General features: G+C 36.3%; 1 protein-coding gene across 1 annotated transcript in view; it reads left to right on the top strand.

The window, feature by feature from the left end:
• The window catches only part of THSD7A (thrombospondin type 1 domain containing 7A), a 617,189-nt gene that overhangs the window by 474,899 nt on the left and 127,907 nt on the right, over positions 1-14,383 (top strand). The window contains exon 7 of the mRNA XM_019726870.2: positions 1,203-1,415. Coding sequence (XP_019582429.2) covers positions 1,203-1,415 — 213 coding nt within the window. The remainder of the gene's footprint in view (positions 1-1,202; positions 1,416-14,383) is intronic.

The following is a 14,383-nucleotide window of genomic DNA, read 5'->3' as shown; positions in this document are numbered from 1 at the left end:
ACTCTGGTGATGGTACCAGAAGATTAACACTAAAGAACAATATAGACAAGATACTTGTTAATTTAGACGACAGATGGAGACCATCTAAAGCAATTTAATGCAGTGGTTAAGATGAGCTGTGCTGTCAGACTGACCTGGCCTGGAAAACCTACTCAGTCCTATAGTCTTTAGAAAAGTTAATTAACTTATCTAAATCTTTGTCCCCTTATCTGCAAGAGAAGTGTAATGATATCTACCATCCAAGTTGTCTCTAAAGATTCAATAAGATAATAAACATGAAGTACGTAATTCAATGCCTGACCTATAGTTAATGCCCAGTAAACAGAATTCATCACTTTGAAGGTAAAAACAAAAATAAAACTCTATTGCTTTCATGATGTGAATGATATATCTAAGAGGAGTAGAATAAATGCAGTGGTTTACTCCATGGTAGGCATGGTGGGATAATTTTCACATGATCTTATAACTGAAATCATTTTCGTATTTTGTTCCAAAGGACAGCATCCTAGTGGTCTACTATGTTCACATAGCAATAAACAGACATTAATTTTCTTGTACATTGTCAGGAAGGGCAACACTTAGGTGCTATTAAAGCACAGAACAGGACTTTGAATACTCCTCATTAGAGCCCAGATGGTTTATATCCCTAATTCAAATTCCCAGGGAGTCTAAAATCAACTAACGCTCAAAGAGGCAATTTCTCTGAGACTATCCAACTTCTCGGAAGCTCCTTTTCAAAGTTAATTGTGTGATAGTGTTAAAGAATTCAGAGTAATAGCACTTTTGTCTGGTCATGAATATTTCTGAATAGCTTGAGATTTCATTGTTTCTTTGAATATTTTATAACTACAGACTTCCCAAGTCAGGCAAAATCAATCTAGATTTTTCTCTCTCTCCCTCCCTCCCTCCCCCCAACTCTAGCCCTCAGGGGAGATGGTAGGTACTTGGCATTTCTTGCCTTATTTTTACTATAGTAAGGTAACACCAAAAGTCCCTCTTTGGCCATTCTGTTTATTCATTCATTTATTCATTTAATAAATTATTAATGAGCTCACATTAAGCTGGAGTTTGGGGATACACCAGTGGTTAAAGCAGATATGACTTTTACCCTGTAACCTCATCCAGCTTTCACTTGGGGTTTCATTCAGCCTTCTGCAATAGTCAACCCATGATGGTAACAATTCTCTTTCCCAATAATTCAGGTTTCAAACTGAGGAAACGGCGCATTACCAGTGAGCCCACGGGGGGTTCTGGGAGCATTGGGAACTGCCCTCACTTACTGGAAGCCATTCCCTGTGAAGAGCCATCCTGTTACGACTGGAAAGCAGTGAGGCTTGCGGACTGTGAACCAGATAATGGAAAAGAGTGTGGTCCAGGCAGTCAAGTTCAAGAGGTTGTCTGCATCAACAGTGACGGTGAGACAGTTGCATCTATGTTGTTTTTATGAATGAATGTTTAACCCTGCATATATCCTTTACCCTGTGTTAAAAACTTGTCTTTGTTCATCTTAACTACTTCCATTTACAAACACAGAAATAGCTGTTTCTTCCTTTCTCCCTTCCTTCCTTTCTTCTTTCCTTCCCTCCCTCCCTCTCTCCCTCCTTTCTTTCTTTCTTCCTTTTTCTCTTCTCTTCTCTTCTCTTCTCTTCTCTTCTCTTCTTTCTTTCTTTCTCATTCTTTCTTCGCCCCCCCTCCCTCTTTTCACTCTCTCCCTCCCCCCTTCCTTCCTTTCTTCCTTCCTTCCTCTCTTTTACTCTTTCTTTTTCCTTTCTTTCTAATGGTAGCAGTAGCAAGGTTATTTGAACTATTATAGGATATATATATATTTTTTTAATTTGAAAACAGGTGATGTTGAATAAGGCTAAAATTATCATCAGGCCAATAATGTATTAAATTGCCAAATTTAAAAACAACAAGGAAAGGTAACATTTTTCTAAGTGGTTTTTTTTTTTTTTCCAAAGAAAATGAGAAGGGTTGTAAGGATTGGTTGACTTGCCTTGAGAAGCCTTTATTTTTTGCCCTGATACTGTGTCTTAGTGATATAATTTAATTTCCTGATTCCCAATCCACAAGATGTATCAGAGCCCAGAGTTCCTGAATCAAACTTCTGAGCTCTTAGGGGCCACCCCTCTAGAAATGTCATAGAGCCACTGGGATGGTAATTTTCCACAGGGTTCTTTTCCTGAACCACAGGCATTATACACATTGGACTTTGACAACTGACTTTTGTTTGATACAATATCCTGTCTTATTGTTATCCTGACATAAGATTGTTACATTCTTTCCAAGAGAGCTGCTACTGTTTTGAGGAAATCCTTTGACTCTTCAGCCATCCCTGAGTCACACTTACGTAACGCAGACCTTCTGCACACATAGTTTAAAACCTCTGGCTAAGATCATTGCTAAAATTCCTTCCTACTCTCGAATTCTATGACTCTGCACATCAGAGCAGCATGAGCATCAAGCCCCAGGGTCCACTGGTTTGTCAGTTTGTGCTGTTTACAGCATCTGTGGAAACATTCTGGTGCCCTCTCAGGGGCACGAGAACATCTGGTAACTGTCATCACTCCTTCCATCGTATTTTCTCCCAGCCAGCAGAATTGTTTCCTCCGGTGACTCAGTCACTGTTCAGTAGAGAAAGATACTCTCTGGGGTAAGAGACTGACAGACACTCTCAGTACTGAGAAATTAGCCTTTCAACTTTGAGACGTGCAGTGTTGTCTTTGTCCAGGCTTCCAAGGCAGTCCTGCGGGGACGCCACTAGGTAAAACCCGAAACAGCACCAAGGTGGCAAGGTGAAGAGGGGACTATTCTCCAAGTATTTTACAATGAATTTCATGTATTCTGCTGTTCTTTCCCTCTGTAGACATAATTAACTATGATACATCCTCTCTTTAGCTTTTAGCCAGTTCTGTTCTAAAGAGAAAGAATAAAGGGGGGTTGACATCTAGGAAAAAGAGAGCAAAATAAACATTCTGTTGTACTTATATACCCACTTCCGATCCTAATTTGGATTAGATGGCACTCTTTGTATTATCTTCTGAGTTGCTTTAAAAACAGTAAGGGATCATATTTATTTTAGCATCATTGGTAACTCCCTCACTGATAGTGCTTCTTGACTTTTTTGCTCAATTCAAATAATTTTCCTATAGACCTAGGAAGGAACTGGGATCCCAGGTATTATAAAACGTGTATTTGGGTGAGGTAAAATTAAAAAAAAAAAAATATATCCTAAGATGAAAAGTTAATTGTGCATGGGACTTCTGCCTAAATATTATCAAATAAAAAATCAGATCTCATTTATTGCAAATTGAGTATATTTTAAATATACTAGAGGAACTGGCAATTTTAAATATGTCAGTGGTTAATTCTAATTTTGTCCGGTAAAAAATGTTTTGTAACACAAATATTCACCTCCTAAATTGCCTTGTGGAACACTGAAGAACAGAAGAATGAGCTAGACATGTCTAGTCATTGAAAAGTAATGTATGCTATAACCTAGAAGCAAACTGATAACTTGCAGTATACATAAGCTGTTTTCACTTCGTCTAGCTCACAAAGTGAATTAAGAATGGTAACATGTATTCTATTGATATTCAATTTGTTATTATTGTCCTTTGTCAGAACACCTCTTTCATCATTGAATTTTACTTCCTGACATTAATTAGTTGTAGTGCAACTCAATATTTTGACTAGATTCAACTACAGGGGTGTATAAACTCCAGGAAAGTCTCTATTATTATAAGTCCTAGAGGCTGCTCAAATTTATATATAATCAAAGCATGATTGTGCTGATGGAATCAGAGCGAAAGCTGGAGATCTGTAAATACTACTCCAGTACTATTATCTTGTGGTTACCTGGTAAGTGTTCAGCAGCTGCACCAAATGTTTTTTTGTAATTAAATCGAACCCAGGGAATTCCAGTTGATTAGTTGTGCAGCCTCTACCTCTAGGCTGGGCTGCGGCTATAGATTTTGTTTTATAATTAAGTTAAAGCTCAACTAGGGAAATGAAAAATTAGAGTCTGTGAATGTAGCAAATAATAAAATAACGTATTTTCTCTCCACATTCCTCACCAATTTTACAAGTTTGTTAATGACCTCAAAACATGTAAAGTCTCAAAACCTTTTTCCCTGAAATATGATTTGTCTGGGCTTCCAGAGATCATTAGGATTAGCTGCTGCTGCTGCTGCTGCTGCTTTCAGTTTTTCAACTGTCTGCCAAGGAGCAGGACTGGGGAAGGGTTGGGAGAACTCCCAGGAGTCCTGGGCAGATTCACTGGCAGAGAAGTGTAACTTCTCTGAGCACTCAGAGAATGCAGGTACTCAGGTGAAAGAGAACTCAGAGGACAATTTGACTCTCCAGAGAGAAACATCTCAAGTGTAATAAAAAAATAGTGCTCATAATGTAAAGATCATCAGCAGTTCAATTTTAGGTCTCTCAGCACAAAAATAAGACCTACTCCAAAGGACTGGTGGTAATGTTTGAGGGTAGGGGGCATGCTAGATATTGGTGAATCTATGAGAAAGCTCCATATCTGCCCTATTTCAGATTTTGCAAAATTTGCCGGTGTTTCATTTAAAGGTATAAATCTGGTGGGGCAAGAATATTTTGTTTCTCAGATTAGTTGGTTAGAGACAGAACAAAGCAAGGCTATTAGGCTGATAGTGGGGGGGGGGGGAATCTATTGTGTTATCGATTACTTAAGGGGACTGTAAACCAAATATTGTTTTTTTAGTATTTTTCTCTCCTCTGTTGAAAAATAAAATAATGCCATCCATATTTCATTACCTATTTCAGGTATCAGAGTATTGACAAAACCACGGTTGTCTTATTCTGTTTCGGATATTGCTTTGTAAAGCCGTGAACCTCAGCAGTTTCAAAATGCCTGCACCTTCTACGCTACCTTCATTATTTCTCTCCACATACGTAAAAGTCAACACAATCAGTGACATTGACATACATGATTCATATTCATACTTGACACCACGTTTTATGAAACAAACAAAAAAATATTTCTATGGAAGTAAATCGAAACAGCAATTCATCGTTACACAACTCCTAGAGCAGGGGTGTCTAAACTGCGGCCAGCGGGCCAACTGCGGCCCACGATCCATTTTTAATTGGCCCACAGCAAATTCCAAAAATATATTTAGTTTACTTAAATAAACCAGGTGAGGCAATACGTACTTCACCTCAAGTGAGTGGCCCGGCTGTTTGTGTATTTTACCGCATATGGCCCTTGGTGAAAAACGTTGAAAAAAGTTTGGACACCCCTGCTCTAGAGGTGCAGTAGTCAGAGCAGTGACCAGTCTGTGTCCTCAGAGTGAATTATGTCATTATTGAAGCACCATGGCTCTAGCTGACCTCCTTCCCCTTCCATTGGGTAAAGTATATCAAAATGCAATGGGAATGCCATTATTATACAGATAAGCTTGAATCACTTTAACTTATTTGTTTAAAGTAACTGACCTGCTTTACATGTCATGAACAACTATTGTTTTACATACACCTAAAACCTGATTATAACACACTATTGTGTCATGCCACATGTCTAAAAACTATTGGATTATTAACAATGTCTGCCAACCAATTCTTGTACATATAGACTATACCAATCATATTAGATGTTTATAAGTCATATATAGGTATAAGATATGTGGACTTAAGTGTGTGTATTCATTATATGCAAATATTTTTTTTTTCAATTTACCCTGTGAGATGCTAGATCTGTTTTTGCAAAGAGTGTCCTAGATTCCCTAGTATCAGAATTTCCTTAAGGGATGTAAAAATCAGATTCCTAAGTCTTTATCTACAGAGCCAGTGAATTACAACCTATGGAAGCAAGTCCCAGAAAGCTCAATGGTTCAGATGCACGGTGAAGTTTGTGAACCACCGTACTACAATGACAAAAGGGTGGTTTTGGTGGAACCGAAGACCCAACTCTGTTACCCCAAGACTCTTAGCACCAAAGCAAATTGGCTGGGTTTGGGTAATACTGAAGAAGACCTATGATTAACAAAGTATTAAGCTAAGTACTGAGGCAAGCCTTTAAAAAGTTTTTCTGCCTCTTTTTGGAATCATTTGTGCATATCATCAGAAGTATCGAAAAAATTATGAAAGACAGAGGAAGATGACTTTAATATTCAGAGCGCTGGCTTGTCATGCAACTGCTTAGTCTTTCTGAAATTTCTACCCCTAGTTTCTTCCTTCAGGAGTGAATTGTATGTATCCACATATGATGGAAGGAAAGGAAGACTTGAATACTACTTCTTTCCCAAGTAGTTCATGTCATACTTCTTATTTCCCATGCATTCAGTATTAAGAGTAATATAAGGATACATATTTTGATATCTTGAGGTAAATACAGGAATAAACACCTAAAAATATTGAAAATTTTTAACTCTTGAGACAGGACTCAGTGTGAGGACAGATGGGGCAAAGTACCGGTCTCTTTTGTTTTAAGCCTTGTAGTAAAATTTGTATCTAATTTATAAATTGTATAAACACTGAATTAAATTGTCCAAATATATGTTTATTAAAGAGTAACAGTGGGGACACGGAACAGAGGTATGTGGGATAAGGATTAGAGAGAGAATAAGGAGCAAAGCACCAGAAACAGAAAGAGAGAAATTACAAAATTTATAGTTGAGACTGATGTTTTGACAAAGAATGTTTGTAAGGTCTCCAGAAGCATAGGCCGGGTCAAGGATTAGGATACACAGAGTTGATTAAAGATGTGCTCCCAGGAGTAACCAGTAAGAGAAGGGGGAACAAAGAAGCAAAACAGAGAATGTCAATTCAAAAGTCTATAGAGCCAGAAGAGAATGCAATTTCAAAACCATGATCTCTCTCTGGAACTGGAATCTGCTTCTTAACACCAATTACACAGCCATTATATGGAAAAGCTGATTGTTTAAATGCAAAAATACGTCCTATAACTGAATTGTTTTTCCATAATTTAAGCAATAAATCAACAAAGTTTCCTTCCTGTAGAATGCTACACCATTTAATGTGTTTGGAATATAATTAGGTTGGATATTATGCTTAAGTCTAAGGTCTCTTACTTTACAATTAGGATCATCTAACGCTTTTGGTAGGAGTTTGTTTCCTATAATTGGGTTGAGATTCTCTATTGAATTCGTTGTGAAAATGATTTTTTTTGTTTTTAATTTAAGGCAATAAGTTATTCTTCATTGTTTGTTTGTAGTATTCACAATTTTATTTGGCCTTCAAAAATCTGGCATTAGATACCCTGATCTGTCTGCTCTGTGTGTGTGTGTGTGTGTGTGTGTGTGTGTGTGTGTTTTATAATATATTTTTATATATTACTAACAAAAATTATATTTTTGGTTTGTACAAAAATCATCAGCAGTGAGCCATTGTTCTTTTGCATAGTGATATCTTAGCAAAGAGTATATAAAGAGATCTTTTTTTAAATAGTGTGGTTTGAACAGAAACCTCAGATGAAAGTTAAGTAAACAGTAGTTTACTTACCACTTAATGAGCAAATGTTATAAAATTCCCACTGAATGTAAGCTACCACTTCAGGTGGCAAATATAAGAGAAAACAGCTTTGCACTTCATCATGGGTGGTCAAATGCCTTAACACAATCCAGGGGAGCTAGTTTTCTCACAGCTGGGTCAGTAAAAGTCAGTATAGATAGAAAGCACACCTTTCAGTCAAATTAGGCAGGAATTTGATTATTAAAACCTAACAGATGCATCGCCTGCTCCTCATTTGCTGCTTTGACTCTGCTCATCTCTTAGCTTCTCTGTCAGACGTTGTCTTCCCATGACCTCATTAATTCTGCATTCCTTTGATTTCTTTCCTACCTTCCAGGCCATGTGCCATTTAACTATTACTGGGTAACAAACCACCTCAGAACTCACTGACTGAAACCAAAACCAATTAGGATTTCTCATGATTCTGGAAAGTTCCTATTCAGGTTTCACCTGGGCTCACTTGTAAAGGTTTGGTTATTGACAGGAAGGTCCAAGATGGCCTCCCTCTCATATTTTGCCGTTAGTGCTGACTCTCTGCTGAAGTGTATTGGCAGTTCTCCACATGGACTCTCAGCCTTCATTAAGCAGACCAACTTCCTTACATGGCGGTTTTAGGGCACTGCTTTCACAGGACAAAAACAGAAGTTGACAGGCCACTTGAACTCACACAACGTCACCTCTGCCACATTCTGTTGGTCAAAACAAATCACAGTGACAACTCATATGGGTAGAAAAATAGACTCTACCTCTTAATGAGAGACATTACAAAGAATTATGGCAAATAATTTAGTTTACTGCAGTTTCACTCTCTAATCACAATTGTTTTCATTCCTCCCACATGCAAAATATATCCCCTCCCATCCCAAGGCCACCAAAATTCTCATGTAATTATATCATCAGCCTTAAAATTCACTATCTCATAATCTTCATCCGGTTCAATTACAGAGGGTGCCAAAAAACATGTATACACATTTAAGAAAGGAAAAAAAAAAACTATTAAAATTGTAATATTCAATATATACTGATAACAAAAGATGACTACAAGTCACGTTTGACTTCTGCAATTACAAGAGGTGCTCAAAGTGGTTACCATCAGCGTCCAGACACTTCTGATTACGGGGAACTAGTGTTTGAGCAACGTCAACCAAAGTGTTCACTAGTATACATTTTTTTGGCACCCCTGGTATAGATGAGACTTCTTCGGTATAGCAATGGGGGTGTGGCTTCCTTTCTTTTTTTTTCTGTTTTTAACATTGATTTACTTTGAGCTCTTATTGTCAGAGGAGCTGTTTTGTCCTCCCCTCCCATAGGGCAATTTGTTATATCTCTCCCGTGCGCTTCAAAATAATGATTTAGTGCTATTCTTTAATCATAGATTTTTTTTGAGGGGAAAAGGAAAATACATCGTACAATATAAACTATTAGAGGGTCTGAGTAGTTGAGTGACCAGAACTGACTTAGGTTTTTAAAAAATGACTGATGTTGCTTTCATGAGACTGAACTTCAAAGTATTAGAAAAGTGAAGAAGCTATTACAGTAATTCAGGATAGAGATGGCAGTGGGGCTTACATGAAGGTTGCCACAATAAAAGAGGGGTGGGGGCTTGCTAGTTTAAAAGAATTAAACTAATTGGGAAGAACCAAGGCAGTTAATAGAGATTTCAGTATCCCAGAATCTGGTTTTCCTTATTCTGGGTTTACAGGTCTTCCACCACAAATCCTCTCGAGATCATAATGTCATTTAGCTGCTTAAAATTTCTCGCTGGCTTCCTGTTGTGTTTTGAGTAAAGTTCAAAGCCATTAGGAATCACAGGTCTCCCCTGATCCCATCTTGCCCACTTTACCAAGTGCTTTCCCTATCCTTTATTATACCATTGTACATTTTCCAGGATTTGTTTGTTTATACTTTACTATTACCCATTCTCTCCTCTATGCTGTTAGTTGCTAGGGAATAGGGATCATGACTTGCTTATGTTTGTATGCTTATTTCCTAGCACTGTGCTCACATAACAGATTGTCAATAAACCTCTGATTCATCACTAAATTCTTGCTTTCTTTTATCCCTAAACATCACATCTTCTCAGAAAATGACTCTCAATTTCTCCTTAAATAAACTTTTGTTATTGCACTCACTGAAAATTCAAATTTTGCCTACCAGATGTCAGATAAAGCATGACACAAATTGCACACTCTATTACCATCTCAAAATGCCTTCAAATTCAATTACTCTCAAGTCCCAGTACACCAAAGTAAAAGAGCTACTGAACTTGCATAAAGAGAAAAAAGAAATAAACAGAATGTGCATAAAAACCTGTAATCTGAAGAATTTCACTCACAGCATTTTGCCATTAGACTATTTTTTGTTGAGATTCAATTTTCTGAAACACAGTCATTGAAGCACACAGAGTACAGATTTAAATGCTAACTTTGCCACTTTCTTTGGCAAGTTGTTTAAATCCTGTGTGATTAAGTTTCCTCATCTGTGAATAAGGATAGTACAATTACTTATACATAATATTGTTGTGGCATGTAAATGAGTTAATATATGTTTAGTGCTAAGAATTATGCCTGACCCATGAGTACTATTTAGTATTTGCTGTTAGTGTCGTTCTTCTGAGTTCAATACTGAAAAAGTTAACTGAGCACAAAGAACATTCCCTTTTGTTTGTTTGTTTGGCTAAGGATAAGAATTTTACTACTTACTCATACTGATCAAATGAATTATAGTCTTTCTTTTTTTATAACACACTTATTAAATTACGCTCTCATAAATATGCTTATTTTTAAAGAGTGTATGTATATGTATGGCCTTAAAGAAGTAGGCACCTGCTTCCTGTTCTATTGACACATAAAATAAATGTATAATATTAAAATTTCATAATACAACAATCCCTTCACCTGTTAACCAAGTGAAACAGATTTCTGAATTGACATGTCTTTCTCTACTTGACACATTATTGATTCAAATTAGTATTGACCTAGTAATGTCTTCTGAAGAGAACTAAGGTTATTTTTTGACCAAATCTATGAAAATTAACTATTGTTTACATACTGCTATTAATTTTAAAGTACGAGTGTACATTTTCTATTTGTATGACCTAACAATTGCACTGAATGTGTCACATCAGGAAATTATAGTTTTGTTTCTTTCCTTAGAAAGATAAGTCACTGACTATGGCGAGAAATTGGACTCAACTTGATTTATGTAAGATTGGGGAATGTTGTTGTGAAATGGCAATTAAATATAATGAGAAAAGAAATCTATAGTAATCTTTGTACTTCAAGACTGCTGATACTGAGCACTACATTAAATGGGAGCTTGAAAAAATATATCTTCCCCCAAAACTCACCAAGAATCCACATTAGGAAATAAGAGGAAATGCTATTTAGCTATGATTCTCAATCTGAGATTTCTTATATCTTAGGACGGACACCTATTGTTGAAACAGGAAATATAGTATACAAAGCCGCAAGATTAATACAGTACATTTTTCTTGGCTTTCAGTTTGGCTAATAGGTAGGTAGAGAATTTAAGTAAATTAACTAGTAAAATTTTTAAATCTTTGATCTTTATTTTAAAAATATAAATCTTTAATCAAACGAAATTGCTAGCTTAATTAAAATTTTAAAAGATATGTGTTATGTGTTGCTTGCCTCCTCACCATTCATTCATTTTCTTCTCTCATTAACTGTGCCTCTGATTTTTCTTTGAGAAATGTATCCTTTCCCCAAACCTATGCACAAGGCTTGCTGGGATTGATCCCACTTCCCAGCAAAGGCTGTATCCCCTCTACTTGGTCATAACAATTGCTTTAACAATGAGCATAGGACCCAATTTGGGCTAACAAAAGAGAATACATCCAAGAACCTGTGCAGAAACAACTAAAAGAGATGCTGGCTCTGTCCAGGGTCACTGCATAAAGTTGAGAATATAAAAGGCAAGAGGAGAGTTGGAGGTGTTAGTTGGTATCATTTGAGTCATTGGATCTGTCCTCACCTGAAGCCATTTTTTAATTATTACCCAAAGCCATTATTTCAACCACTGAAGTCTCCTCATTATTTTTACCCCAAAAGAGGTCTGATACAGAAAAAGTTTATTTAGAAAGCTCCTGCGTTGAGTGAGTGGCTGCCTGAGCTTATATTTTCAGATGTATCCAAAAGTCACCTATAATCAATTATTCACTCTCCATTTAAAAAAAAAAAATCTGTGACATTTGCAAAACCCCTCAATTATACTAATGAAGAGTCTAATGTAACTTTTACAAGTAAGTCAATTTCTACAGACGATTTCTCAGTAGAAAGAATGCAGGTGAGAATATGTTTGAAGGAAGAGGGACTTGTTTTGTCTCTGCAGAGCATTTGATGTTAGATTCAGAAAACATCATGTCCTTACTGAAGAAGAAGTAGGCCAACAGAAATGGTAGAGTGTCTAAAGTGCCGTACGGTGTCTAATTTTTTGTCACTATTGTTAAAAGATTATTTTTTACTTCCTATTGTCTTCTACCTTTTTAACGTTACAACATTCAATTGCTGGAAATCCTTACTGGGATCCTGAAGAAATGCCATGATGTCACAAAATATCTGCCTGACATTTTTGTCAACTTTGATTCGGAGCTATATTAGGATTTTTAAATAAGAGCCTCTGGAATATTTAGTCTGGGCTTTTCTAAGATATACAACCCAGTAGATGGCTACATTCCATGCAAGAGCTAGAACCCTCTAGAGAAGTTCTGATCTCATAAACAACATTTAGAATTGGTTTGAACGTTGGTTAGATTTCCAAGAGTCTGCTACCTAGACTCATTCACTCATTCTTTCCACAACATTTATTGTGCCTGCTCTGGTTCAGGCAACGTAGCATATGCTGGCGATATTCATATTAATAATGAAAGTTTCTGCCCAGCAAGTACCCAACATCTGATTGGAGATGGGAAACTGTGTAATCAAATCATTTTAACAGTGCAATAATTTCTAAACTAGAGATATGTTCAGAGTGCTAAGGGACAGAGTGGGTAGAGTTTGCTCTCAACCCAGGAGGTCACTGAAGGCTTTAGAAAGGAAATGACATATGTTAACTCAAAGGATAAATAAAAATTCTTAAGGTCAGTATGTTTTAGACTAAAAGCACAGCTATGCAAAAGCACAGAGGTGTGAAAGAACTAGAGAAGCTAGGGGAGCAAATATTTGGGCATTTTTACTGCAGAATTTTTTTGGAAAGTTGGAGGAGATGAGTCATCTAGATGATACCAAATCATGAAAGAAGCCAAGTTAAAGAGACTGTGTTTGTTTCTATTGGAATTAAAAGTCTTCTGCTAGGGAAGTGGTATAATCAGATCATTTCGAAATAGAACTCCAACCACAGCTAATGGCTAGGTGTTACAAACCACAATAAAACATTTTTTGGGGAACAAGGTAACATATGAATTAATTAATATATTCAATTTCCATTTCCACACATCTGCCTTATAAATTGTCGAAATCAACCAATCAGAAGGTAGTGACTGCCTATTCCTGCTATGTGGCAGTTCTCTTTTCCTGCCACCACCCCAATCAGTCATTTGAATGGAAAGTCATACGTGGAAGCATTGTGCTATGAAAGCTCCTTTTAAGCATGTGACCCTATCTCAGTGACCTCAGTGTCTCTAGAGAGTTCTATCTCAGTAATCACATTTGGCCAGTTAGCAAATAAATCTTTTAAAAATAGTGGTTATATGTAAAGTTCTTTGACAATATAAGGCTATATATAGTTGGCATATTTAACTCCTTTAAAGGTCTAAAAGAATGGAAGGTGATGTATTGTGGTATTTTGTAATCAGAAAGTAGTACTACTAATGGGATAGCTGAGGTTGAGGACTGCATTCTACACCTGTGTGTGTGTGTGTGTGTGTGTGTTTTCAGATGTATGAAAAGTCTGAATGTTTAGTATGTTAATAATTATCACTATGTTTCTTAAATCAGGTTGATTGGTGATATTTTGAAAATTCTCTGAAGATACAGAAAATATAAATGACTACATTTTGAAGAACAATATTTGTGGGTTGTTTTTTTAATAGCACAGTCAGCATTCTGATTTCCTATAAGCCACTCAGTGTATTGGTGGTCTGCATATTGATCCCTCTTGTTTCCATGACTAAAATCGATTCTCCCTCCCCACCCCTGAGACCTTTGCCTGTCATCAAACTCACTTTTTCTCTCCTGCCAAAATGACATTCGATTGGATTATTCAACAGAAGGATTCCGTCGTTGAGTATAATCAATACGCTTGTGTTCACTGATTTTATAGACCTTTCTGTGACTACCTACATAAATAAAAGCTGGGATGTTCAGGTTCTAGTCAGATTATATCAAAACTTTAAGATTTTTATTTTACAATTGTAATCTCTTTTATCAACCTAAAATAATATTCAGCAAGTCTATTCCTAAAAATGTTACGTATTCATATGTATTAGGTTGGTGCAAAAGTCATTGCAGTTTTTGCATTTTTTAACCTTTTAAGCTGCAATGACTTTTGCACCAACCTAATAAATATGTTATTCAATCAACAAACATTTTCAAATACTTATTATTTACACAGTATGCAAAGGTATATCATGGTTCTTATTCTAAAGGACTTTATATCCTTGTGGCATATATAGAATGTATCCACAAAAGATAATTGACAATAAAAATTACACGACTAATTTTAAATAAGTCATAATATCAATAACGATAGGAGTCATATCCACCATTTATTTTAACAAGTATTATGTACTAGGCTCTTTTTACTGTCTTCAGCTATTACATATATTATATCTAATTTTTGTAACAGCCCTCCAAAAGAGTTAGTATAATATTAACTCCATTTTACAGACAAGAAACTAGTAACTTACTCAAGATTG

This window comes from Rhinolophus sinicus, linkage group LG09 (assembly GCF_036562045.2).
Source record: "Rhinolophus sinicus isolate RSC01 linkage group LG09, ASM3656204v1, whole genome shotgun sequence".
Taxonomy (NCBI): domain Eukaryota; kingdom Metazoa; phylum Chordata; class Mammalia; order Chiroptera; family Rhinolophidae; genus Rhinolophus; species Rhinolophus sinicus.
Note: the sequence above shows the minus strand (reverse complement) of the source record. Positions and strands in the feature narration are given on the sequence as shown.